This window comes from Panthera tigris, chromosome A3, assembly GCF_018350195.1.
Source record: "Panthera tigris isolate Pti1 chromosome A3, P.tigris_Pti1_mat1.1, whole genome shotgun sequence".
NCBI lineage: Eukaryota > Metazoa > Chordata > Mammalia > Carnivora > Felidae > Panthera > Panthera tigris.
The window spans coordinates 50,963,098-50,990,712 of NC_056662.1; the positions used below are offsets into that span (position 1 = coordinate 50,963,098).

Below are 27,615 nucleotides of genomic sequence, written 5' to 3' on the forward strand. Positions count from 1 at the left end.
TGATGTCCTTCAGTAGGTGAATGGATAAATAAACTGGTACATAAAGACAACAGAGTATTATCCAGTGCTAAAAAGAAGTGAGTTACGAAGCAATGAAAGGACACGGAAGAAATGTAAGTCCATATTATTATGTGAAAGAAGCCAATCTGAAAAGTTTACATATTAAGTGATTCCAACTATGTGACATTGTGGAAAAGGCAAAACTATGGAGACAATAAAAAGATCAATGGTGGCCAAGGATTGGGGAGTAGGGAGGAAAGGGGTGAATAGGTGGAGCACAGAAGATTTTTAGGGTAGTGAGAATACTCTATTTGATACCATAATGATAGATACACGTCATTATAAATTTGTCCAAACCCACAGAATGTACAACCCCAAGAGTTAACCCTAATGTAAACTATGGACTCTGGGTGATTATGATGTATCAGTAGAGGTTCATTAATGGGAACACATGTACCTCTCTGGTGAAAGATGCTGATAGTGGAGAAGGCAGTCCATGTGTGAGGCTAGGGTTGTATGGGAAATCTCTGTATCTTCTGCTCAGTTCAGGAGTAAAACTAAAATTGCCCTACAAATTAAGTCTGTTTAAAAAAAAAAACAACTAATAGCACCACAGAGAAATGAACATGAACAAACTATAGCACCCTACAACACTACAGATGGAGTGCACAAATGTAATGTTGAGAGAACACAAAACTGGACTCAAAAATATACTCTGCATGTTTCATTTATTTGACTTTCAAGAACAGACATGACTCATCCATGATGTTAGGGCCATGGGAAGAGGGAAGGACTGGGATGCCAATATCCCACCATCTCTCCACTGGGTAGTGAGTATAAGGATTTTCTTTCCAGCCATCAAGCTGCACAATTTTGATTAGTGGACTTACTATTGCAATATGCTTTATTTAGGTTAAAAGGTTTTTTTTTTTTTTAAGTATAGATAAGTTACAACACACCTTGAGTACTGCATTTGGTCTTAACACATCCCTAAAGGGACTTCACATACTGAGGAAGCCAACCATTATGTGAACACTCTGAAATCAAGTCACAGAAAGCCAGAGAAGAAAGTGGGATCACTGAGCCTGAGACATGAGAAAGCCGGGTGGGGGGCATGGTTACTGTCTTCCAGCTTTGGCATCATTACCACACTGAAAAGCTGGACTCATTCTGAGTCACCTGGGAGGGTAGAATACACACCAAGGGCTCCAAGTTACTGAGAAGCCAACACAGCTTCACATAAGGGAGAGCTATTCCCAAATGAGTGTCCTCTCTCTGGCCAGGGGCTTTGTCATCATTCCAAGTGTTACACAGTGCCAACCTGTTCCTCATGTGGCTACCAATATGCAAGCATCCCCTAAGAGCCAGGCATGAGAAAGAAGCTGTCCCTTCCCAAGAAAAGATCGGCACTTGGTGGAGGAGGTCTGCTTATAAAGAGATGGACAGTATCCAATAAAATGTACATACAGTGAAATCCCAGCATAATGCAGTAAGTGGGGTCAAAATCCAACTCTGTCAGTGTGCTACTGTGAGGTTAGTGGAACCTGCATAGCCCCATTTTCCCATCAGATGCCAATTCAATGTAGTCCCAGCTCTGGTTTGGTGGTACCTTGTGGCAGGTCTCTGACCTGGCTCAAATATTGATGCGGCTGGGTGGGGGGCGGGGGGGGGGGGAAGCTCAATTCTTGGTCCTGCAGCTGGCTGGGATTTCATGGCAATGGCAGGATCCATAACACTCTTATTTAGCTGGCATAAATCTTGTTGGGGATACTGGGCTGGGAGAAGAGAGGGTTCAGGGAGCCAGTCACTCTCCGTACACACAAAAAAACTAACTTTGCCTAGGAGTGCTGAGAAAGGTTTCCCACAGCTCTGCCTCTAAACCAAACTCTCACGATGGAGACAACCTCCAAAGAGTAACATATGAGTGCTGGACAATGAGAAAATTCACTCTAGCATGCCAGAGCTACCAGCACGAGATCAGGTGTGTTTTGGAAACAGAAATAACTTCTCTTGCCACCGATGCAGGACGAGGGTAACGATGACCATTTTTTCATGTGTAGATCACATCAGGTCTCTGATTTACTGTCATATTTCAAAAATCTGGAGCCAGTGCTTTAGGAAGGACAAGAAAAGGGTGAAATCCCTGCTCTGTGGCCTCTTTGGAATATAGAGAATTACTCCATCCTCAAACACTACAAGGGCTTTTCATAGGACAATGGCAAGACTGATCTACATGGTTTGGACCTGAGTTTTCATTTGCTGTTTTGTAAAGAATGGCATCCCCTGCATGTCACACTCAATGTGGTGGGATGCTGGTGGCCTCAGAACAAAGCCATGCTGAGTGGGATGCACAAGGAACCACTGTGTGCTTGGCCTCCATAGTGCTGTGTTCTATGTCACAGGTCAGAAAACCTTTCTAAGGGCCATATCACCAATATTTCAGGATTTTGAGACTGTACTGTGTCCGTCACACATTCAACTCTTCTGTTTTGGAATGAAAGCAGCCAGAGACAACATGTAAATGAGGGAGTCTGGTTGTGTGCCAATAAAACTTTATTTACACAAACGGCAGCAGGTGGGTAGGATTTGACCTGCAAGCACTGGTTTATCAACCCTTGTTTGATGTAGATGAGTAAACGAAATCTATACCATTGATAGTCAGGAGGGGCAGACAAGTTTTGGGCCAATATGGCAGCATATGAGGATTTTAAGGAGAAAAAGTTGTTCCCACCACATCATTTCGCTTTCAGATGAATGACTCAATTTCATTTACATGTTTCATGTGAGGTGCTCATTACTTGCTGTGGGGCATTGTACTTCCATATGCTGTTTTCACTCTTCTCTCTAGTTTCCAAGCTTTAAAAATATACCAAATGCCATTTTCATACGACAGTGGCTCTCCTTTGCGTTCAGGAGGTCTCGGGGTGGTCCTAAATGATGTCAAGGCTGGGCTATGAACATAACATGATTATTAAAAAAAGTATATCGCTTTTCTTCCCAAGGCTCAGTGGGTAATACATATGTAAAGGATTCAGGTACCATGATAGTCATGCCATCTAAAAGGGGCCTTCAAACTGCATTTCTACTTCATTTACCTAATTTGCCCAAAGTCTGCTATCTACAGGCATAGGGGCTCTGTTAAGAACAGAAGCTGTGTAGCAGAGCAGGGAGAGTGGTATGCCTGTGTCCACACAGAAGCCCTCTGGATGCCACTGAAGGTGACTGGCTGAGCACACTGTCCTTCAATACTGTTTCAGAAATACAACTCCATAAATGTCATAGCTTACACATCAGGGGCTCAGCCTGAAATATCATGTCCACTGAAAACCTTAGAGAGTTCCTTCAGCAAGTCTGGATAAACCAACCTCTGAGGACCTAATATTTTCCTCTCCTAAATGACCAGTGTGGCAACAACACATATAAAGAAGCTAGAAACATCCTGAAGGGCCATGAATAGCAAGCAGGTACTTCTGGAGTGCCACTCGAGTGCTTCCACTCTCCTTTCACTCACACTCAAAGTGGTTTCTGAGAAGCAGTGTGAGCCAGACCAGAGGGAGCCCTTCCTTTCATCCTTTCACTGCTGGCTGCCTGCTCAGCCGGCCATGGGCATAGCCACCTCTCACCACAGCATGACTGGGGACCCTGTCATTGAGTCCTTCCCTGTCAGAACGCAAGCCAGCCATAGATAGGGTGCCAAAATCACTGCTTCTCAGAAAAAATGGAAATTAAAAAGGGAAAAGTTCAAAAATTCCCTCAGCCTTTTGTTGTAGAAATAATACAAAATTGTTCCTCTGGGCCGTTCTAGGTGAGGCTCTTAACAGAGTCATTGCTGCCATTAACCCCCTGATGTGCTGTTGAGGACTTAGGGAGCCATGATATTCCAGAAGTCAGGGGGCCTTCTCCCATTGTCCCGTCTTGCTTACCCCATCTCAATTCCAGAGGCTGCCAGCGGCCTGGAACCGCTCACAGAAAGGCAAAGCTCCAGGACAGAGATGCACACTTCGAGGAAGTCTGGCCTGCAGCCACAGGGTGGGCCCAGGTGGAAGTGGAGAGGCCAGAGGTCAGATGTCACACCCTCCTCAGTGCTTGCAGCTCTCCCCATCATGCACCACCCCACACACATGCACAAACATCCCAGGCACAGACACTACACGCACACACACGTACACCACACCCACATACATCAGGGGCACACATACCACATGCACACATACACACTCTCTCCAGCAGGGCAGAGGCTCAGGTGCTGTGATGATCCCTCTCCTGGTCTTCCCACTATGGGCTGTGAGCATTTGAAGGTGGGACTCTGTTCCCACACATTGGCCCACCCAGAACACAATCTAGTGTCAATAAACATCTGATGAATGAATGAATGGACCAAGGAGGCTGGACAAAAATAAATTTATACTATCCATAGCAAATACAGCTTACCTCTTGCTCAGGCCAAGCCAGAGTGCTTGTACTCAGCCTGTCAAATATGTATTCAAAGTCCTATGTGTCCTTCACTGTCCCAAGTTAGGGATAGGAAGTTAGTAAATGCAGGATGGCTACCCTCAGGGAGCCTGCACTCCAGCCAGGAGACCATGAGACAGACAACAGTCTGTAGTATATACACACTACCTTGTCAGGAGGAGAAAATGGGGGTGTGGAGTAGTAGTTGAGGGCACTCCATCAGCAGGGGCCACTCTGAGGGATGTGAAGACAAGTTGGGAGGGCATTCAGGCCATGGGGAGAGCTACAGAGGCCCTGGTGGAGCCAGCAGGATCAGATGGAGAGACAGGGGCTGGGAGGTCAGCATGGCTGGGAGTGGAGTGAGCCAGAGGCAGACTGGAACTAAGTCTGGGAAGGAGGTGGGCGCTGGGTCAGGTAGGATCTTGCAGGCAGTATAGACTCTGATGTTGGCTCTGAGGAGACTGGAAGCCAAGGGGGTTTCTGAGCAGAGGTGGGGTACATATACTCCAGCCACTGAGGGTACAAAAGTTGGGGGTGCCCACAGTGAGCCAGATAGGGCATACTGGTTGGGAGGCTAGTCCTGAGGGAAGAGCTCACATTCTGCACGGGTCTGAAGATATCTCCTGACAAAGCTTCAGACACACCCCATGTTCCACCTCAAATATATAAGATTCCCTGTCAGTTTCTCTGACCCCTGCCTGGATGTCCAAACAAGGGCTCGGGCAAGGACATCCCTCAGCAGCCCCCAGGCTGCCACTGCCCTCCTAGTCACCTCCTCCATATGCGAGGTTGGTCCCCTTAGTAAAGGGGACTCCTCCACCCAGGTGGAGCTGACATTCAGAGGTGACTATAGGGCTACTGCTCAACCGGAAGGAGGGAGCCAGGAGCCATGAAGGTGACTGACATTGTTTGGTAACTTCTGAGGAAGGCTGCACAGAGGCTCATCCCATTTAGCTTCCTGAGTCTTTCTAGCCCTGAAAGCTTTTCAGATTGCCCCTCAGGAGAAAGCAGATATGCCAAGGCCCAGGTGCCCAGCAATGGGGACAGCAGTCTTGACCCAGGGCCGAGATTTCACACCCCCTTGAGATTGAGCCACCAAAATATAAGGGTCTAACCCACTAGACAAATTCTCAGCTTTCCAAGTAGTGTGTGTCTTAGGGTGTTTTTTTTCCTGTGCGCATTCTGGGCTAACATAGAAAGTGATAAGTATCTGACCAAACTTCACCTTTTCCTGAAACAGGAATAAGCAGAGCACAGAAAGCAAATATTTATCGAATGCCTATTTTGAGCTCAGTTCTCTAATGCCTTTGCTCATTGAATCCTATTATCAACTCCACTGTACAGTTAAAAAAGGAGACTCACAGACTAAGCAAATGTCCCAAAGTTACCATGTAATAATAAAAAAGTGTTATGATTTGTATCCTTGTTTACCTGACTTTACAGCCCAAACTTTCTACACTTAATTTTTATCTAAGCCTATCTCCTGCATCAGAAGAACACAGTTTAGGATTAATTCTGGGTTCATTCTCATAAAAGAGAAGTCCCACACTTTTGGGAAGTGATGATTAAATATTCAGCAGAATAAGATCATATGGAAGGGTCTTGTGGTGACCTCAACAGTGTGGCAGTGTTTTACACAACTCTTTGCCAACTCAGAGCATCCCTGAGGCCCTGGAGAAGGGTGTGAGGTGAGGCTTGGAAGGGAACTGTCCCCTTGTCCACTGTCCTGTGGCCTCATGTGGCCACACCCACTATGGGGTTTGGTCCAACACAGAGAACCTCAAGTTCCCGCTGTAAGCCGGGTGCAAAAGTGACTCTGGGGTCAGCCAGGCACCACCTGAGAAAATCTCACAGCCTCTCAGGATTCCTGAGCATTACAGAGTGAATTCACCAAAGGGCAGCCCCAGGCCCTTTACATCCAGCACAGCTCCCTGGTAGGGTGAGGAAAATGTTCTCATGTAAACTGGAATTTACATAGCATAGTCAGGGCTCCATGCATATTTGCTGAATTTTGCAGTTGACTGAAAATGAGGTAATATGGAGTAAGCGTCCATAAAAAGAAAAGAGTTCAAGGTCCCCTCTTGTCTGCTGCCCTAAGCTTAGCTCTTTACTTAGATCACTTAGCCCTCAGCAGCCCCCTGTAGGTATCTGTGTCCTGACCCTGAAGATGAAGTGGCCCAGCAAGGTTGGGTGTTTTCCTAAGGTCACACGTGGGATCCCTAATTGCACCAAGGGTGCACCAGGTGTGGGATCCCTGCACCCAGCTTGCCTCCCCAGCAAACCCATTCCCTCTCTGTGCACGTGGAGGGCAGCACGCATTAAAGCCTCACGTGAGAGCTTGGAAGAGAGCAGCCAGCAGAGCTTCGCTGGGCACAGTGCACTTCTTTCCTTTAGTCTCTATTTGCACGTGCCCAGCTTTTTGGAGTGAGACTACTAAGAAGTTATCAAATATGCTTTTTATAGCTGATTTACAAAAGGTAATTATTCATTTTCTTCTTAAATGAAACAAGGACTTTGGTTTTAGAATGACTTTAATTAATGCAATTTTAACAGGACTGTTCAAAAGCCAACGCCGAGGGTGAAAATCTTTTGATCCAGCTGCTTCCTGCCTTTTAAAACCCAACCAATCTCATCACAATGATGCTTTTGAAAGGTAAGCTAGCACCATCCATGGATTTTAGAGACCCCACTTTCTTTGCTGACTGCAGATGGGAACACACACAAACAACAAAGCATTCCACACAGGCAAAACCAAACTGGTCTGAAGCAGTGATGCCAAGCCCAGAGGATGCCAAGCCCTGAGTTACTTGAGGTGTGATATGAACGGAGGCTGTCAGAAATGGAACCAGCATCCTGGGCATGGGAAAAAATGAGCTGGTCAGATGCACATGGAAGGAAAATGTCAGGCAAGCAGTGTGGGTAAGAGGAAATATGAACTGAGTAGAAGAGAGTCATGATTCATCACCCATGTCCTTCGGAGGCTTTGTCTGAAGACGTTTAGAGGTGAGAGCTGCAAATAGAACAGGTACTTGGTAGGCGTGGTTGTACCCTAATCCAAGTAGGAGGGCAAAAGTGGGTGCTCCTGAAAAGGTTATGTGAACATAGTAGGGGGTGGATGTCACAGAACAATTTTCGTTGGGAGTCACGCCTGGGTATCTTTAACTGTCCACCTTAATCCACAGGATTCAAGGGATAAAAGCCCATGAAAAACACCCTGAGTGCTTCGTACTTGGCTTCCTGTGGGAACAGCATCACATTATGTAGCCAGAGACCCCCAGACCCTCTTGTTCCTAGCACCTTTGCTCCTCAATCTCAACTCAAATACCATCTCCCCAGAAGCCCTCACGGCAGCTACCTCAACAGTGATGCCTGCTCACACCCCAGATACAATCATCATAACTAAGAACAGTGCTAACCACAGAATGAGTCTAAGGAGGCCTGAGTTCTAATTTTCCCCATGAGGACTACACTTTACTATTTCTTTTGAAATACCAAACATTAAGCTCTCTCATTGAATATTTTGGAGACTTCACTAAATACCTAGTCTGGCTCCTGGGTTACCAGCATTGCTCTCTGAGGCTGACTTTTGAACACTTATTTCTTGACTTGCTACTGCCTGCCTCTTCCACTACACTTGAGGCTCTAGAGGGCAGTGGGTCTGTCTGTGTCCCCTGGGTATAGCACAGTGCCCTGCAGAGTTGGAGGCTGACACATCTTGTTGATAGGAGGGCAAATGCCTATCCTCTTGTGCAGTGGGCTCTGGTATTCACCCTGAAGTCAAGTGTCCCAGGAAGAGGCTCATTGAACACAGCAAGTTATGATGGTGGTGTGAAGGCAGGCCTTTGCTCACATCAAAGGAGGCTGGGGGCTTTAGGGCTCTGCAGAGGTCAATGCAAATTGACCTCTCCTAGCTCAAATAGCCTCCTCTAATGTTATTCTGTAAGGATGGCTGTGTCTGTCCCTGGAGCAAGCTGAGCTCAGAGAAGCCTAGAGCTGTAACAGAGTCTGTCTCCTTAGCAAAGCCCAACCAGAACCCAAGAGGTTGAGGGGGGTCCCTACTCGTGGTCACTAGTGAGAGTACAGAGCATCACAGGCCTCCAGGGCATTCTCCTCCTTGGGCACGTTGTCCAGAGTCCACTGGGCAGAGAAGTGAGCAAAGCGGGGGCTCTGTCTGCCGTTGCACTCCAGACAGCCTGCCACTCTAGGTCTCAGACTGAGATGGATGGAGAGGGAGAGGAGGGAGAGGGGGAAAAAGGTCTGGATACAGCTTCCCAGGAAGCTGCATCAGCCAGATGACAATCAGAATTAACATTAGAACACCTTGATGAAAGAAAGGAAGAAAGAGTTGAATCCGTGAATGAAAAATAGATTATTCACTGTCAGTCTGAACAATGGAACAAGACATAAATAGCAGCCATGCACAGGACATGCCAATTTTGCTCAAAAATGGTGTGCACTGCACTCCAGCAGCCCTCCAGAGAGCTCAGTACCACAGCCAAGTTCTGTACCAAGCAGATGGGGAGAAAGAAAATAACAATGGCCTCTCAGAAGTGGGAAGGACGTGGGCTTTAAAGTCAAAGATTCATAGTTCTAGCTGCTATTTACAACTGTGTACACACTCACAAGGTTAGGGTGGAGGGAGGGAAGCAGGACAGATGGGAAACAGAACACAGAAAGCAGAAGGAGAGGCCCAGGCCACCATCCTCAGGTGAGTGACATTCAGCCTCATGGAGCTTTGGTTCCAACATCAGCAAGATGGGCTCCAACCACCTTGCAGTTGAGATACAGCATGAGCGTGTTGGGAAAGCTGTAAAGAGCAACTGCTATTACTGACATTGGGCAGAAATAAGTGCTTCAGGAGTCCCTGCCTTGCCTAGCACAGAGAGGAGTATGTGTAAGAGTGAAAACAAGGAAGGAGGCATGCCCACAGATGAGAATGGAGCTTGTCAGTTGTGGTTGGGAAGGGAACATCAAGGTGTAGAGGGCCCCACCTCAGGTCTCTCAATGCTTTACAACCTCAGAGGCCTGGGATGACTAACAACCAGGCCCCTCCACATCTCACTGGGCTCTGCTAGGACAATCCTGCTGGTAAATGCTATTTAGTTTGTCACCAACCAGAGTCCCTCTCTCCAAGACAATCCTGGCCCTAAGCACACCTGCCCACCTGCTTTCTGGTGCTCCAGAGGATGCAGCTGTGGCATGCTGGTTTCTGGGTCCTACCACCACGTTCCTGTGAGCCAAAGGGGATCTCTGCAGCAGCCTTCCTTGATAAGCCTCCTCTCCCAGGGCCTGCAAGTCCTGGAGAGACTTCATGCCTTTGTACCTGAGTTGTCACTGAGACACCATGACTCAGGTGACAGAGGGTCCTGTGTCTGTTACCCAGAGAGCCCCCTGTCAGCTCTCAGATGGAGCTACCTATCAGGCTGCGTGCCATCTCTTTCCACTGAACAAAAACTCAGGAAGTAGGAACAACTGTTCTCCCCACTTACAGAGGCACAGCAGAGAGAGTGTGTCTCGGGAAGGAGCCAGAATTCAAATCAGCAGAAAGGTGGGAATTGAGAAGGGTGGGTGGCAGTGTTCACAGAGACCTCCCTTACCTTGGTGAAGGTCAAACAGTCCTTGTCCTGGTCTCTGTCCTTCATCTCGAAATCATAAAGTGCTTTGCCTTGGGGCGGAGTCTGTGGCAAGGGCCGGATGCACTGGATGTAGCTGGCGGGCAGGAAGCCATGAGCCCCGTGCAGCTCCCCATGGTACCAGTGCTCATCCACCCTGCGCCGCAGGATGATGATGTCGCCCTTGCTGAACTTGAGGTCGCCGGGTTCTTTCCCCTCATAACTGTAGAGAGCTTTCCCATAGGGAAGCTGGGAAAGAGTCTGAAAGCAAAACATAGCATCTGGTTACTCAACGTGGCCTTCCTGCTGCCAGGTTAGATCTGCCTAGGTTAGGGGCTCCCATGCTGTGTGGGCACATATAGAATGCTCTAGAGTGGGAAGTACTTCAAAGGAATAGATGCCCTGTATGGGAATACTCAAGCCCATGGTCCTGCCAAGACAAGGTGGTCCCTGTAATGGCAGTCCCCCCTCAAATAGTACACGAGAGGGGGGCCTTCCACAGGAACTAACTCACTCTGCCAAAAAGAACTCTGAAGGAGGAGCTAAATTGTCATCATTTACAGGTGAGGGAACGGAGGCACAGGGAGAGAGAAGGTAACTGGCTCAAAACCTCACCTCCATAAGGGTTGCAGAATTCCCACTCAGGTGGCTGGCTCTGGAATATTCTCATCTACTACTCTATGTTGAACTGTCCTCCACTGAGTGCTATTTCTAGCTGCCAGACTTCCAACAATTATTGTCCAATAAGATTTTCCAGACTGCACCTCTGAACCTTCACAACTCAGAACATGTGTCAAGGGGGTTCCCGGGTCAAGGGGACGGACCCACACTGACTGTGGGACTTTCCCACTCACAGCCTTACAACCAATGGCATACACCTGTGACGTCAAGCCCAGAGGGACAGTCTGGCCATGGAAGGTGGAGGCCAACCCTGGGACATTGGTCCCTAATGCACTAGAAGTTCTAACAAGTGGTCCCTGGCTGTCACAAACATCCCTGCCCCGGCCCTATACACACACCAATGACAAATAGCTTTTTGATGCATATGGCAGTCTGGTCCAGAAGTACAATTTCAAGACCATAAAACAGTATCTTCTTAATGTCAAGGGATGTTCTTGTCATCCTGTCAAAGATGAACCAACCATTTCAAAAGTGATCTGCCATCTTTGGCCTTAAATGGTGAGTTACAGGCTCTGAAGCCAAAAGGAATTTGTGGCAATCTTCTGCTCCTCTGAAATAAGGAGTCAGTCAAACTACCCTGAAACTTGAACTCGATGTCACCATCCACTTCCCGGGCTTCTCCAACTTAACCGGACCTGTCTCATAAAGACCAGTGGCTGCTCTTCTGTGTGGGCAGACAACACCCATCAACTGAGTAAGCTCTGCCAGAGGCCAAGTCTCTGCCAGAGGAAAACCAAAGGAAAACCCACCACTGTCCCTGTGTCAATACCCAACAATTTCCCTGACAGAAGCCGCATTTTCTTACCAGGGCTGTCTATGCCAAGGATTTCTTTAGTATTCGAATCAATCAATAGAACCACAAAAGCCTGAAGCAGTAGTACATCGAAAAGCTCTTTGTAGGGGACTTAATAGCATGTTGGCAACTCAATCACTCTGCATTTATGTTTCAGCGATGTCAAATGACAGCAGTTAAGAGAGAACCTGCTGGCAAATTGACAAACAGCCACCACTAACCAATTAAACAGTAACACCAGAGGATTTTTCGTTGCAGAACTCAATGAGGGGAAAAAAAATCAGTTTGCTTCCAATAATACTCATCCTGGCTAGCTTTGTACTCTAAGCACAATAGCCCATAACAGGCCCCAATTTCAGAGGGCTGAAGCAAAGGGGTGATTTGCAGCACAAGTACTGTGATGAGACAAGAATGGAAAGGGCTACTGGCTGTGAATCACCAGAAGAACCTCACTGCCACACAAAGTCCAGTCATCCCCTGGCCCAGGGGTCATCAATTGGGGACAGTTTTGTCCCCCCGGGGAACATGTGGCAAAGTGTAAAGACATTTTTGGTTGTCACAACTGGGAGGTGGGGTGCTATTGGCATCTAATGTGTAGAGGCCAGAGAGGAGGCTAAACGTCCTACAAGCACAGGGCAGCCCCGACAGCAAATAATTACCCCTCCCAGAATCCCTGCCGCAACCGTGAGGTTAAATTTACAAAAAGACAGAGTAGCTTTCTTGTTCTATTTAAACTTAGTCCATCACAACTTTAAAAGTTAAATATTACATTGATTTCCATGACAGGAGTCTGTTCACTATTGAGCACATGGAGAAGCTGAGATACCCACTGAGAGGTAAGAGGTGTTAAAGGGGCAGTAAGGAGAGAACCCACAGTCACACTTGAAAATGGGCCTCAGTTCAGTGCAGAAAAGAAACCTTCACTTTGCCACAGACTCTGTTTCCTTTCACCACCACCCCCCGTCCCCCCTCCCCACCGACTAAGAGGGCAGTGCTCAAAAGCAGTATTTGGAGAGCCACACACACTGAGGCTGCTGGTCATTTTTGCTAGTCTTGATAATGAAGAAGAGCAAGAACGGCCAGATTCACACTTTTGTTTCTATGGGCTGTACCTCCATCTGTGCACCGCCATGCTGTTTGAACATGCGCAGCTCTCCGTCCTCCCCATGCACAGGGGACGCTCTGGCCCGCTTACCACCAGCTCTACCACTCAGTTGAAACAAACATGCTCATGCATGCTGTGCAATCCTGGCCCCGACCTGCCTGGGGTGCACGGAAGGGCCTGGGAGTAGTGACAAGAACCTAAGGCTGTTCTCACCTAGGTGGCCTGGCTCCAGGCCTGGTGTTTGTGAGTAGTGTGTCTTTTTGGCTGTATAAGGAATGTACTGCTGACGTCCAGGGGCCCTGGTCTCTCAAGGACTCTCTAAAATCGGCATGGCCCCATCCATCCGGGCACTGTGACCCCAGACCTCCTGGTCAGCCCAATGCCTTTCACAGCCCAGATCTACCTGCCTCTCTCTGTGCTTTCAACTTCTCTTCCAAGTTCCAAGGGAACTTAGTTCCAATCTAATTGCTTACTTGACTTCTCAAAATGGACATCCCATGGCTGTCCCTGGAGCCTACACTCCCTGCATTCCTCACTCTGGTCAGGGACTGCTGGCCCACTGCCAGTCCTGTACCCTGTCCCCCCCGTGTGCCCATCTTCTCCCTTTAGGGAGAAGGACTTTAGCAGTAGTCCTCAAGTTCTACTGACCCCACTGGAAGGCTCTCAGGGAGGCACCAGGCATGCCTCTACCCCCATGGCTGGGTCCTTCCTCTCTCTCACCTACACCACTGCAAACCTCCAGCAGCAAGTCCCTGGCCCCAGGCAGCCTACTGTGAGGCTAGATGCCCAAACAGAGCTAATCCTGTCACCCTGGGGCTCATGAGCTTTCAGGGGCTACCTACTACCCTGAGGAAGGGGCACCAAGCTCCTCGGCATGGCATTCAGGATGCCCCGACACTGGCCTCAACACAGCTTCCAGCCACAGCCCCCGATGCTCTTCCCCACTCCCTGTGCCAGCCATGGGGCCAGCATCCTTGCACACAAACAGCACATGCTTCTGGAACCTCTGGAGCTTCTCTCTCCTTGGCTCCAGGCTCTCCCTCCCAAACCCAGAAGCAGCAGGCTGTGCTCTCCAATGTCTGGGAGCCTCTACTCCATCACACCCCCAGCCCCTATTAAACCGAGGCCTCAGGATAGGAAAGTTCCTGGCATATGGCAGGTATCCCATGCATGTCTGTTCATTTAAATAGGCTCAGTTTATTCCTGAGATAGGGACTGGATGAGGACCAGAAGTGGGGAAAGTCAGAAATGACAGACAGATCTGACATGGCACCACTTGTAAACCAGCATGTCTCACAGAGATCCAGGATAAGGGTGCCGATCCCAGCTCTGCACAGAGGAGCAAAAGAACAGTTGTTCTAGTGGGTGAATCAGGGAAACAGAGGGGCCAGAGGCATCTGAAGCCACAGAAGCAGGGCAGGAGTGGTCTACACACATCCTCACCACGGCTGCAGTGGAGGCCCAGTCAGGGCCAACCACCTGATGACCTGAGGTCAGATCATGGGGCTCAGAGCACACAGCACAGCCTGGCTGGCTCAGCCATGCTCCGGTGTGCACACATGGGTGGGCAAGGAGAGGGCGAGGGGAAAGAGGGAGCCATAGAGAAGGGAAGTGGGAGAGAGAGCCCATCTAAGAATCCCCTCCCCAGACTGCCAAAGATCAGCACCTAAGGGAGCAAAACTGAGACACAGGACACATTTCTGAGGGCAACAATAAAAGTCAGGGATGGTACCAAGAGGAGGTTTATTCAGGGGGACAGAGCAGTGGGAACCTGCTGGTTCTCACTGTTAGGACTCTCAGACCTCCAAGGCACCTTTCATCTTCAAAGCTCTTTATAAGATTAACTAATTAGTCCATGACAGGGCCTGGAGGCAGCACCCGCGAGGACTCTCCCAGGCCAAGGAAATTGAGTGGGTTTCTGTGTGGCCATTTCCTCTCTGCTCCTTATAACCTTTCAACTGTGTGCTTCCCTTTGGAGGAATCCTATTCAAACGTTGTCACTGAGCCAGCATTCTACGGGCTCAAGACATTAAGGAAAAGAAATAAAAGGAAAATGGAAATGCATCTGGGATGCCTACAGGATAATTAACACCAGCCACCCCTGCAAGGCATTAATAATAATTAAAACTTATAATGTCAATTTCATGGCTCATTACTCAGATGTAGCACACAAATCTTACTGTGGGCTTAATGCTCTACCCTGTGGAGACATGGGTGCTCACACATGCACAGCAGCACCATCTCCATCTTTTATGGAGATCACCGCAGCAGCAGGCTTTGACAAATGTGCCTCCATTACACCACGTTGCTGACTAGGCTCTAAGTCACGCTGGCTTCCCTGGGAGTGGGGCCTGGAGCATAGGGGGAGGGCAGTGTGGCAGGGAGGGCCAGGTCTTTCTCTTCCAGATTCCCCAGCAAGCTGGGGTGAAGAATGTGGACAAACAACTCATCCGTGTTTTTTAGACTCTAAGGACTAAACCGTTCTCTCTTATTCAGAGCTTCCCAGGCAACACTTGTGGTTAGCACAGGTTCTAATTACATGTTACCAGTGGAGGGCCCCCTGGACTATCAGCCCCATGAGGACAGATACTGTGCCTGTTTTTGTTCAGATGCTGCATCCCTGACCTCTGGCCTGATATACATCACATGCTCAAAAGACCTACTGAACAAATGAACATATGGACCAATCAAACCAACTCCCCAGGATTGGGCCTGGGCTAAGCCCCTGGCGAGAAGAGCTTCCCCTGCACATTATTTTTCCCAGGATATGAAGTTCAGGGTCCACATAGTCAAAAATCCTATTGCTAGGAGTGGCTGGGCCCAGATAAATGGGGAAAATCCCAATGACTACTCTAAGAGGAGAGCATTACAACTGGAGGAACCAGGCCAAGCAAAGGCATAGAGTTGGACACAGACACAGTTGTTGGACACAGACACAGAGCTGGAGTTGGGCACAGTTGGACACAGACATGGGCCTGGCTCACACAGACATGGCAAAGTTGACAGTCATTGGGGAAATACATCCTGGCATGTTGCAGGGTTGGTGAGTGGGCCATAGGGGAGGCTGCCTGACCATAAATGTGCCAAGCCTCACAGGGCCTACAAAGGTGGCAAAGAAAGCTAATTACACCCCAATATCCACTTGCTCCTTCTTCTGGACAGTGAAAATACTCCAAGTTTCAACTGGGGTCAAGGTCACCCAGCTAAAAACTTCATTTCCCAGCCTCGCTTGTATATAGCCATGGCCATGTGTCATAACAGCCATAAGAATGCATGTGAAAGTAACTTGTGCAATTCTGGACCCCATTTCATAATGACATTTGGGAAGAAATCCTAATTCCTGTTTCTCCCTTCCACAGCCTGAATGGCAGAGGGGTGGAGATGAGCCAGCTTTTTCCACTCCAAGGTCCCACTCAGAGCAAAAGGAGGAACCTGCTCCTTGAATGACCATGTAAAACAGATCTCTGTACTGTGACGTGAGGAAAAGGAACTGTACCTTACTTAAGCCACCATATTGGGGGAGCTCGGCCTGTATCCTGACTAATTCAGAGGCTCAGAGGTGTGACTTACGATTTCAACAGCTTGTAAGCAGTTTTCAAGGCAAAGTGTTTATTCTGTACCACTGTAGAAGTTACCATTCATGTATTTCCTATTAGAACATAGACACTCTCAGGTTTGGAATTACTTGAAAAGCCATGATTTCCTTGGCCTTATCAGGTATTAAATCCTGAAACAGAATGTCCCCACCTTCTAGTTCACAAATTAAATTTGTGATAGAGATGTCACTACATCACACATCAACCAGGACATTCCGGGTTTTATCTTAAAGCAATTCAAGCTCCTTTTTCCATTTTTATCATCACAAGCTTGGCATTGCGTCCTGTACTTTTGTTCCTTTCACTCTGCTATTCTGATGATTTTTTTCTTTCTGGTATTTGCATACTCGTGCTTCCAAGAATTTATGGAATACTGCAACGTGCCAGACCCTACAGCAGGTTACGGACAAGTAAGACACATCCCTTTATTCAGAGGGTCACCAAACAGGGCAACCAAAGAAAAATGCACAGTTTGTTCCCAGGCACAGGTGGGGTGAGGACACCCCTCAGCAGTTACCATGTGATGCAGACATAAACTCTCCACTGCCAAGAACTGCCTTGAGCCACTTTATGTTCAGCACACGTTTCATGTTTCAGCAAGATTAGTGAGGATTAAAAAGAAATTGTATCTCTCTCTCTCTCTCTCTCTCTCTCTCTCTCTTTTTGTTTTTTTTCTTTTACTTTTCCAAGAATTTGTCAAAGGCCCCTTCTCAAGTTTGTGTGCTGTTCTATATGCATTTTGGCAGTCAATTCGCTAATGTTAGGGGTAATTTGCTAGAAGGTGGTAGGGCTTAACTTCTCATTCTGAGCTATTAGGAGAAATGAAATTTAAGGAAGGCCACATTCTGCCTGAGTGACACCTGGTGACTTTGGGTGGATGGAATCATTTGTATGCAGAAGGTGCGAAGCCCCTGGGGTTCCTCCAGATGAATGGTGCTACATAAAGCAATGCTGTGCTTATGCCATTAAAGGGATGTGGCTCTTTGAACCTCTTCTCAAATTAGCTGATATAACTTTGTAATAAAACCACCATGGCATAAGAAATAAAACTTTTCCATAACAGCCCACTCCTCTTCAAAGAAGTTATGCTTAAAAAACTTCCATCACCCTTCTGAGGGTGTGAAGCCACTTCTAAGCTACTTGCATATGTTACTCTGGAAAAAACGAGAGACACCAGGATCAAATAAAGTGCAGTAGAGAGAAGGTAGGATCCAGATTAAGGTCTTCTGAAAGCAGACTAAGAAACCAGTCACATAAAACGTTGCTCCTAACAATGACATAGCTCAGTTAGGAAGGTTTTTTTGTTTGTTTTTTTTTTCTATTTGGGGAGATTTATAGCCAACATTAATGAAAATACTGAGAGTGAAGATAATTCTGAGGAAGCTGCATGTACACATGTGTGTGCACACACACCGACATGCTCACAGGCAGGGCCTTGGCTCAGCATTCACACTGAGGAAGGTCTCAGACAGTTAGCTTGCTCCCAAGTGATAGAGAGTCCTATGTGTGATGATCATATCTCCTAGCATTCTCCTCCCTGTCCTCAGGGAATACACAGCACCAGCAGCTCATTTTTTACTACTCACATGAAGAGGAATAAAGAGTACCCCCAGCATCACCAAAACATGAGTGCCTCTGCTGGCCCCCAGGACAAGACCACCACTGGTACCCACTGGGCCGGCTCACGTGGGTGCCAGGGAGCTTCCTACCATCTGTCAGCACAGGCTAGGGGAGTCGAGCTAGGGAGTCGTGTGTGCCCTTTCTCCCTTCAAGACCCATGCATTCTTTGAAGTCTGAGCAGCTTCTGACCATGCACACCTGCATTTCTGAACACCAGGTTTTTCAAAGTTGGCTGGTTTTACAGAGTTTCCATAGGAATGCTACAATGTGCTGTTGCATTCTAGTCGAACAACGGCTTCACAAAGTTCTGTTTCATCAGCAATCTCTCTATTTCTGTTTTGCAAAAATAAAGACACCCTCTGTGAAGCTTCTCAGGAATGCTTGTGCTGTCCAACTCCAGATTATCTACATTGTGGCAGGGGTGAGGGAGCATTGCTCTTTAACATATGCTTCAGCCCCCCTAACTGTGCCCCTCAGAGGGCCTTGGACACACAGTGACTGAGCTATCCCCACATGGGGCCCTGGACTACCTCCTCACTCTGGACAGGAGGAAAGAAAGGAGCAGTGGGACATGAAGGTTGGGAATGAAAACCAGAAGGTTCTATGAAAGGGAGAGCAAAGAGACCTGAAGACCAAGGTCCTTGGCCAGAATTCCATGGGTTCTCTGGTCCAGTGCTGTGTGTGCCATCAGGCAGAGCAGACAGCCACACAAGAAGACTCCCAGGAGCTGCAAAGGAGGCCACCACCAAGAGATATGGCTGGGAAGGGGACAAGGAATGGCCTCCTTTCACTAAAATCAAAATGCACATGCCCAGAGTCTCCTTGAGTGCAGAAACAGCCTGCCCTCCCACTTGGCTGGGAGAGGCAAAATGTAACTGTGTAAATGGCCTGGCCAGCCGGCTGAAGGGCAGGGAGCAAGGCCCCCTGTGGGAGGAGCCAGGCTTACTGTGCCCCCTTGGTTTCCAAATTGCTCTGGCCCAGCGCCCAGCATGATCCCCCAGACAACAGTGTACGCCCCAGTCCCCAACCTCCAAAGCTGCCATGCCAGTCTGCTCTCCTTTATTTCCATAGCACATTTCCACTCAAGAGCTTGCAAAGGTTCAAAGGCTAACAAAATGAGGTTCTCAACCCCTGTGAGAAGCCCTGTTGTACACACATGTACCTATGTTCCGTCCAACATCTCCCAACTCTCTGTGGACCTCCTCCCCTGCCTGCTCACCGCCCCTGCCACCCGCGAGCCAGGCCCTCTCCTCACCATCTGCCTCTGCGACCTCATGGTGCTCTAGAGGTCCTGCCGCTCTGGGAGCTGTGACAGCCCATTTGTCTGTGCTTCATTCTATGACCTACCCAAAGCGTGAAGAATGCCCTGTAACATCTGGTTCATAAAGGAAATCAAAAGTAATTCTGTTCTGACAATCATGAAGACATGAGATAATTAGATTGCCTGGAGAAGTTTTAACCCTAGGATTCGCAGTCTTATATCTAGGCTAGGCAGTCTTGTATCTAGTAAGTATTGTAGGTATTTGTTTAGAGACTAGAACACCTAGTTCAGTCTCCTGAGACCCCCCTTCACACTATGTACAGAAAGAGGCATGTTTGGATAGCATGCATGTATGTACACAAGCACATCCACAGGTACACACACTCAAACTGTTCCTCAAACATAAACCGCCCACTGCATACCTGGGTTTCTTGCTCTGAAGTCAGAGAGGAGAAAGGGAAGGTGAACATCTAATATTAGCATAGATTAGGAGCTGGCACACCATGGTCCTGGGGCTAAATCTATCCTGCCTGCTGCCTTTGTAAATCAAGCTTTATGGGGATGTGGCCACACCCATCCATTTACAACAGCAGAGCTGAGTAGTTGTAACAGTCCCTATGGGTCACAAAGCCAAAAGCATTTGCTATCTGGCCCTTTACAGAAAAATCCTGCAGCCCCCTGGAATGGAACTTCAAAGCTAGCAATGGCCCAAGGTCAGATGCTTGCATGGTTTCCACTAATTCCAGGGAAAAGGTGTGGGCAGCTGCAAGGCCCCTCTGTGTAGCAGGGAATGAACTACATTTAAGAGTGGCATTGACATTTCCACGGTCAAAGCAGTGATTTGGGAGTTGGGGACAGCTCTGGCTTGGTGGTGGCCTTGTGCTGTGCCTTTTGACAAAGCGCCCCCATATGCAGGGCCTCATTTTCTCATACACCAGAGATAATCAAATCTGTCCTTCTAAACTTCCTAGTAATGTCAAGAGAATAAAATTGATGGCATGTAACGAGCTTTTGGTTTCTTAATGAAGAAGGTGCTATAAAAATGATTATCGTAGACTGTTTGCTGAGGCAAACAAATGTTCCAGGATCCCGGATGCTGGTGCTAGAAAAGGCACCAATAACGACCCCTAAGTGTAGACTGGAAGTAGTATCAGATGGAGGTGGTGAGGACAATGCCCTGCCTGGCACCTGTGCACACACTGGGTGAAAGTAAAACTGGCAAGCGTCTAGGTGTCCTCCTCAGGTGTGACATCCTCTCTTTCCCTTCTCATGGGTCTCTGGACACTGCTCAGGGTCCCAGGAGTCCCTTCCACCTTGATTCCAAAGGGATGTTCTTCATCCTGACATCCACAGTTCCTGCTACCCCTTCATCATAAGGACTGGCCGCTTTCCCCTGAGCTTTTGGGATGTCGTGTGCTGCTTCCTGACCTCTCCCAGTGTGTCCAGCCTATTCCTCACAGCCACTCTACAGGTTGGCATTATACTGCTGACACTCTGCAGATGGGAAACAGGCACAATGGAATTCAGTAATTTGCCCAAAGTCCCAGCTGTGCTAGGAAACAGCACACCAGGGTTGGAACCCCGACAGTCTGACTTCCAAAGCCAAGCATCAACCCACCACTTATGCCACCTTCTAAAAATAATGTGACCATTTATTTAGTGGCTACTCCACGCCAGACACTCCAGGTAACTTGATTATTGCTCACAGGAACCTTGTGAAGTAGAAATTGTTATTGCCATTTTATAACTGTGGAAAACTCAGAAAGGCAAGGACGTTCCTCAGTGTCATGGGCCCCACTTCCAGCTCATAACCCCAGCCTGCCTCCTCATGCTCCTAAAGCAGGAGAGGAGACCTCATGGGAGCCAATGATTACCTGGAAGGAAACGTGGAAGGAGAAGGAAAGGGGTGGACTGGTTATCCATGAAGCCAGAAGGGTCCATATCTTTACATTTCACCAATTTGGAGAAGTACTCATTTTCCCATTTTCTGGGAAGACCACATCAATAATCCTCACTGATGTCAAAATGTTCCTAGAAGCGTTCTGGACAATGGTTACCTACAGGAGCACGTGGCTGAGTCCTGCAGCATGCCCTGGCATGAGGACTATGGTCTGTACCTTGAAAAGTGGTCTCTGGGGGTGCCTGGGTGGCTCAGTTGGTTGAGCGTCCGACTTCGGCTCAGGTCATGATCTCGCGGTCCGTGAGTTCGAGCCCCGCATCAGGCTCTGGGCTGATGGCTCAGAGCCTGGAGCCTGCTTCCGATTCTGTGTCTCCCTCTCTCTCTGCCCCTCCCCCGTTCATGCTCTGTCTCTCTCTGTCTCAAAAAATAAATAAATGTTAAAAAAAAAAATTAAAAAAAAAAAAAAAAAAAGAAAAGTGGTCTCTGTCTGGCAGCTTCCCGGACAGGGAATATAATCCCTCCCAGGGAATGAAGGGGTCATTGCCTGCAACCCTAGCCCCTCCACTCCAGCCACTGTTGGGGCCTGAATCCCAGGATGTCCTGGCCAGTGCTATGTCTGACATATTACACCAAGGTTCCTAAGGGAAAGACACTAACCAAAGTCACCTTTATGGGTCAAAAGGGCTTCACACTGTGTACCAGGATCTCCAACTACCTCAGAAGGTCAGGAGGTCAGGAAGGAAAGCAAAGACTTCAACATCTGTTGTTTTTCAGAAAGGAAAATAGGGGTAGATGGTTCCTTGCAGGTTCTTATTTCAACCAAAACTAAACATCACATCACCTTTAAATATTTTTTTACACATTACTGTTTTAATGCTACCCTCCTCCACAAAAAAAAAAAAAAAAAAAGAAAGAAAAGAAAAGAAAAGCAAAGAAAAAGTAATACAAGCAAGTAAGGGAAAAATAGGTATTTGTAAATATCCATGCAGAAAAATTAGTTTCCCTAAGAATCCAGCTTTATTTAAGGGCAAAGAGAGTCCTCAACCCTCGAGGGGTTTGAAGGTGGCTGTGCTGCAATGTACTTGACTGTCACACACTGGATGCCCTGTGCCTCAGTGTCCTCATCTGTAAAATGGGCATCATCAAGTACTTCTCTCCAAGGGACCTTGTGAGAATAAATAAGGTAACAGCTATCAGTCCCTCATACCAACACCCAGAACCTGGTTTGTACCACAGTTTCCATTTGTGTTAAATAACTTCCCAATGATAACACTATCAGAAAGGAGCATATCGCCTGTTTGTTCAGATGTCCACATCAAAACATCACATGCCACAGATACAGGAACATTTTGTGAAAACAAAGACCTGAGCAAAACAAACTTGACCATGATACTACATTAGTCAGTTATAAAAAGAAAAGTTGTCCCATTGACAGAAGGATGAGTGCCATGCTCCACGAGGCCCCACACATCCCCTTGGCAGCATTTAAGGGCAGCACCTCAAGAACCATTCCTGCTTTCCTTCTCCCCGTCCTTCACTACCACGTGAATAGCACATTTTGCCATGTGGGAGGTGGGGGCCATGATGCCAGGCAGCATGGCCCCTGGCCACAGGGAAGTCACAGGGCAGATGGGGGCAGGGCCAGAAGGGAGACAAACACACCAAACTCCCTGTGGGCTCTGAGCCTGGGGTCCTAGGCAGGGCGGGTCTGGTCTTCTTGTGAGCAGAAGGGGGTCACAAGACCACTGGGGGTCCTCTCACTACAGATAGGCCCTGAGGTTCTTAGAAATCTTTACATTGTGCGGCCAACCTCAGAAAAAAAACATCCCATAGACCCTTTTGTAGATTTTCTCTGCCCTCTATAAATGCTTCAGGCACTTAGATATATGATAGAAAAGTATGTAAACTTCAAGCCCTGAATTAACATTTTGAATGTTAACATTTTGAAAAATAGGGTTTGTTATCAGGTTTTTAAAAATTAAGCATGAATCAAAGGATAGCTAATGGTTTGGGCTTAATTCACATATATATTGAATTTGCCTGCTTTATACTAATTCTGCAATTTGTGATCTACACAGGATAGAGGTCTGGGTGTGCAGGGCTCAGACCACAGTGTGTCCTGGGACAGGCAGACGCTGGGGCAGAATTCCTCACTGCAGCCACGTAGGCTGAGCCTTGATGAACGTGGCTGGAGCCAGAGGGGATCCCTTGGTTATTTCCATGTTGACTTACAGAAATAATTAACTACAGATATTTATTTACAAAATGCTGGGCTAACTTTGTAATGGAAATCACCACAAAATTAGATGTCAGAGTCACTTTTATAGACTTCAGGTGAACTTCATAAATCAATGATTAATGCAAATATTCTCACTAAGGAGAAGCAAACAAATGGTCTCCAGAGTCACTGCCATAGTGTGTGTTTAAGCGTGGCAGACCACTGCCAGGGCTGGCATCCTCCCCTTACGCAGGGGCTGGTTCATGCAACAGCAGCTTGCAAACTACAAGGGAGGTGCACAGCCAGCCCTTTGCATTTGTTAGCCGTGTACTTGAGGGAGAAATGTACTGGCGGCAGCTTTGCTCTGAAATGTATGCTGGAGAATCACCCCGGTTACTACCTATTTTATCTATGAGAAACTCTTTCTTGAAGCCTTCATGCTTTAGTGTGATTTTGTAAACCCATTTTAAAGTGCAAACAGGGTCTCTAGTCATCCTCTCACCCCACCTAAAAAGACCATCTCTCCAGCATGGAACCTCTTCACCCACATAAGGGAGGGTCTTTCTCCTGCTGGCCGGCTTCCTGGCCGAGTAGTGATTTTTGGCCTGCCTGAAATACTCAATATTTTACTAAAATATTAAAAAGCTTACTTGGCCTGCCTGAATTTTCAAAAATTAGGAAGAGGAACACCATCTACGCTAAACATTTTCTGATGGGTAGTGAACAAAACATAACAAGTCCCTGCCCTCATGGAGTTTATGTTCCAGCAAAGGGACAAGCAAGGAAATAGTAAGCAAAATTGAGAGATTAGAAAGTTAAGTCCTAAGGGGCAAACAAATCAGGGAAAGGGACAAGAAAATGCGGGAAGGGGGCAGGTCGAAATCTTAGAGGGGTGTCACTGAGAAGGTAACCCTGGGCAGCCCTAAGTTGGGGGGCACAGGGCCTTGGAAGGGTGAGAGGGAGCCAGGGGAGGCCATGCAGCTCCAGGAGTTCCAGGGGGTCCCTGAATGAGATGGGTGCAGTCAGGAGCTTTGCATTTGCAAACTGAGGCACAGGAAGAGGATAAAGAGGGACACAGAAATTTCCTTCTTACAGGGAACATTTTAGGAAGAGATGAGCTGTTTGGGGCAGGTGAGAGGCTGCACCTAGCCCCTATACCTCCAGCTTCAAGACAGTCAAGTCCAGCATTCTGGATTAGGCTGAGGGATAGAGTGACGCCACAGGCTGGCAGAGATGGCATTCTCACTGCCATGAGGCTGTAGAACATCATGATGAGTCTGCACTGAGAACACACAAGTTTTACTTCTGAAGCAAGTAGTGGTGTAATTATTATTATCCTGTGCAGAAACAAAACTGTAACTTGAATGATAAACAAGTATATGAGCCATCAGTGCTGTGATATAAACCATGTTCCCCAAGCCCCAAATCGGGAAACATGGCCTAGGAGGGCATAAAAAATAACTAAACACAGAACTTCCAAAGAAAATCCAGCTTAAAACACAGAAAAGAGAACAGGGACCAAGAGACTTCTCAATAAAAATGCTGGGCTCGCCAAACATGTAGTCAGTCTGCCTGCTTTCCAAGCACTCTGCCTCCAAAGTGCTACCTAGAAGCAGGTGGCATAGAACATTCTGACTGAGGCAGCAAAGAGAAATGAGTGGGAAAAAGTGGCCTTCTTGTTGCTTTGTCATTTTGGTCTTGCTGGATTCCCTGCCTCTCTCACTGGAACTGTGGCTGCCTCACGGGCCCTTGTCATCATTGGGCAGGGGTGGGGTGAGTGTTGCACACACATCCCCTACTCATTCTCTGCACCAGCTGCTACCCTTCCTCCAGACAATCAAGTCTTTACCCCTATTTTCCTGGAAAAGTCATCTAAGGGCAAAGTCAGACAGGAAACTATCAGACCCACAGAGCAGCCTTCTTTAACATCAGGAGGCCACATGGGGCAGGGGCAGTGGGGACGGAGGTATCCGAACAACGAAGTGGTCTTTAAAAGTTCAGTGCACAAATGAAGAGTTGGCTGAGATTTAAATGAGTGGCTGGACTTTTTGAAAATCTTAGAAACATGCTCCTATCTTTAAAATTTAACAAATTTACCACCCTTCAGAAGTTACTCTAAGATGCTACAATTATTAATTCATTTATTCTACATAACATTAATAGTTGAATATTGTTACTGTCTCCATTTTATAGATGAGGAAACTGAGTCACAAAAAAATTAAGAAACTTGCTCAAGGTCACATAGCCAGGCTTTATCCTCTATGCCAAGAATCAGCAAACTTCTTCTATAAAAAGCCAGATAGTAAATATTTTAGGTTTGCAGGCCAGAGGGTCTCCTGACAAAGCTACTCCATTCTGCCATTGTAGCATGAAAGCGGCCCTAGATTCCATAGATTATACCTCAGTGAATGGGTGTGGTTATGCTCCAATAAAACTTTATTTACAAAAACAGGCAAAAGTTGTCTTTGGTCTTCAGGCTGCGATTTGCTGCTCAAAATACATTTTCTCACTTTGTGTCCAACAAAATGTGATCACTCTCAAATTGTCCTCAAGTCTGTGTTAATGGAGAATCAGGCTCAGTTTGTTTTATTTTGTGTTTTTTGAAAGCAAAATAACAACAGATTGACTTTCTTAAAATCTGATGCCCAAACTGATGTATCAAATTGGTCACTTACAGTTTCTTAGACATTTCAATGATACAAGACATGTCCAATGAGGAGGAGCCAGGGATTTTTAAAGGTAAAATTAATCACCCTAACTTGAATTTTCAACTGCAGGCAGGAGAATGCTTGAATTGGACAAACATAGGCAATGCTATCATTTTCCTCAGGGGTACAGGCCTGGCACTGGCTGCCAGTGAGACTAAGCTCTAAACAATGTTCAACTCAGGAAATGAGTTCAGGAGTTTAGAACTGTGGTATTCTAGAAAAAGCTCCAGGGCCAGTGCCCAAGCTCTGCAGCCATTCCCCAATTCCTGGAAGGGTCAAACCTACAGGAAATCAAAGTGGAGGGGACTTCGTCCAGGCCATGTTTCTGGCACACTCACCCTCCAAAGGGCCCCAGGCCAGGGTGCAGCCTGACCCCACCTGCTGCTGGGATAAAGGACCCCAGGCTGCACTTGTTTCTGTAAGCTGTGGTGATATGTACTGCCAAGGCTTTGCTTTCACACTTTATTTCCATTTCATTGGAATAGCTCAAAAGAACCCATCAGTTCCTGATCGTTTATTCTGCATAGCAAGAAATACTTCAATACATTTGTAAGGACACAATTAGCATACCGTGTAAATTCAAAAGCATGGTCCTGAGTCCTATCCACCTACACTAGTGCTGGAGCTGCTGCACACAGACCTGGGTCTGTAAGAACTGCTCAGCCCCCACCTCCCGTCTGGCAGATGCAAGTACATCCCGCCCACTGTGGGCAGCCCCAGCCTCCTCTGCCCCACAAGGAGAGTTAAGCAGGGCATCCTGACAGAACTAAAGGCAGAATAGTGTGTCCTGGAGGAGCAGAGTGGAGGGGCCCTTGTGGCCCAGTGTGCAGCCAGGGCAAGAGAAGGCCCTGTCCCTCTGTCCCACCACATGGTCTTGGAAACAGGCAGCAGTGAGAGGCAGTGTCAGGGAATTTCATGCCTCTATGGCCTCACTCAGGCTGCAGCCGGCAGCACATGTCACAGCTGTCAGGGTTCTGCTGCAGGCTGAGGGAAGGGCCGATTCCAAGAAACCAGCCCTGGCTACAGTTCTCACCTTCATTACCTGCTGCGAAAATAGTACCAGGAGCACAGGTGCCCACAGGAAAGAGCTGGGGCAGCAGACGGAAGACAGATGACAGGGCAGAGGCCAGCAGGGGCCAACTTGGCCAGACACTAGCAGCCTGAGGGAGAGCACAAGGCCACAGCTGCTTTCCTATTAGAAGTGAACAGCCTCTCCTCCTGCAGCTTACAGTCAGCCTTGGCCAGTCTACATGCAAACAGATGTACCAAAGAGACTGGCAAAAATTATGCAGTCTTCTCATCGTAGAGGAAGTGGAAAGTCAGAGTCCTGGGCTGCCACTGGGCTCCTGCCACTGGGCTCAGCTGGCACCCATGGCTAAGTGTGGATGGCATGCACAGAAAGACCTGCAAGCAGTCCCGGCCCTGTTCTCCAGGCAGGCCAGGTCCTTCAGGGCCAGGTGTCCGCAAGGCCCATGGGAAAGCCACGGCCCCTCCCACACAGTCCCAACCAAAGGCTCACGAACCATTATTAATACAATTCATTTGCCTACCCACTATTTCCTGGCCCCCTACTATGTCCAGACACAGTTCTAGGAACTGCTAATATGTTAGAAACAAAACAGACAAAAACCATCTATGCCCTGAGGGAAAATACATTTTAGACAGGGAA

The 27,615-nt window shown here is 47.7% G+C and overlaps 1 protein-coding gene across 2 annotated transcripts in view; it reads right to left on the minus strand.

Moving 5' to 3' along the window:
• Positions 1–27,615, minus strand: part of SH3RF3 (SH3 domain containing ring finger 3) — a 372,049-nt gene that overhangs the window by 151,474 nt on the left and 192,960 nt on the right. The window contains exon 3 of one of the 2 annotated variants that reach the window (XM_042981038.1): positions 10,050–10,313. In XM_042981038.1, the coding sequence (XP_042836972.1) occupies positions 10,050–10,313 (264 nt within the window). Of the gene's footprint in view, positions 1–10,049; positions 10,326–27,615 lie in introns of both variants that reach the window. The other variant, XM_042981039.1, reaches the window with a different exon arrangement.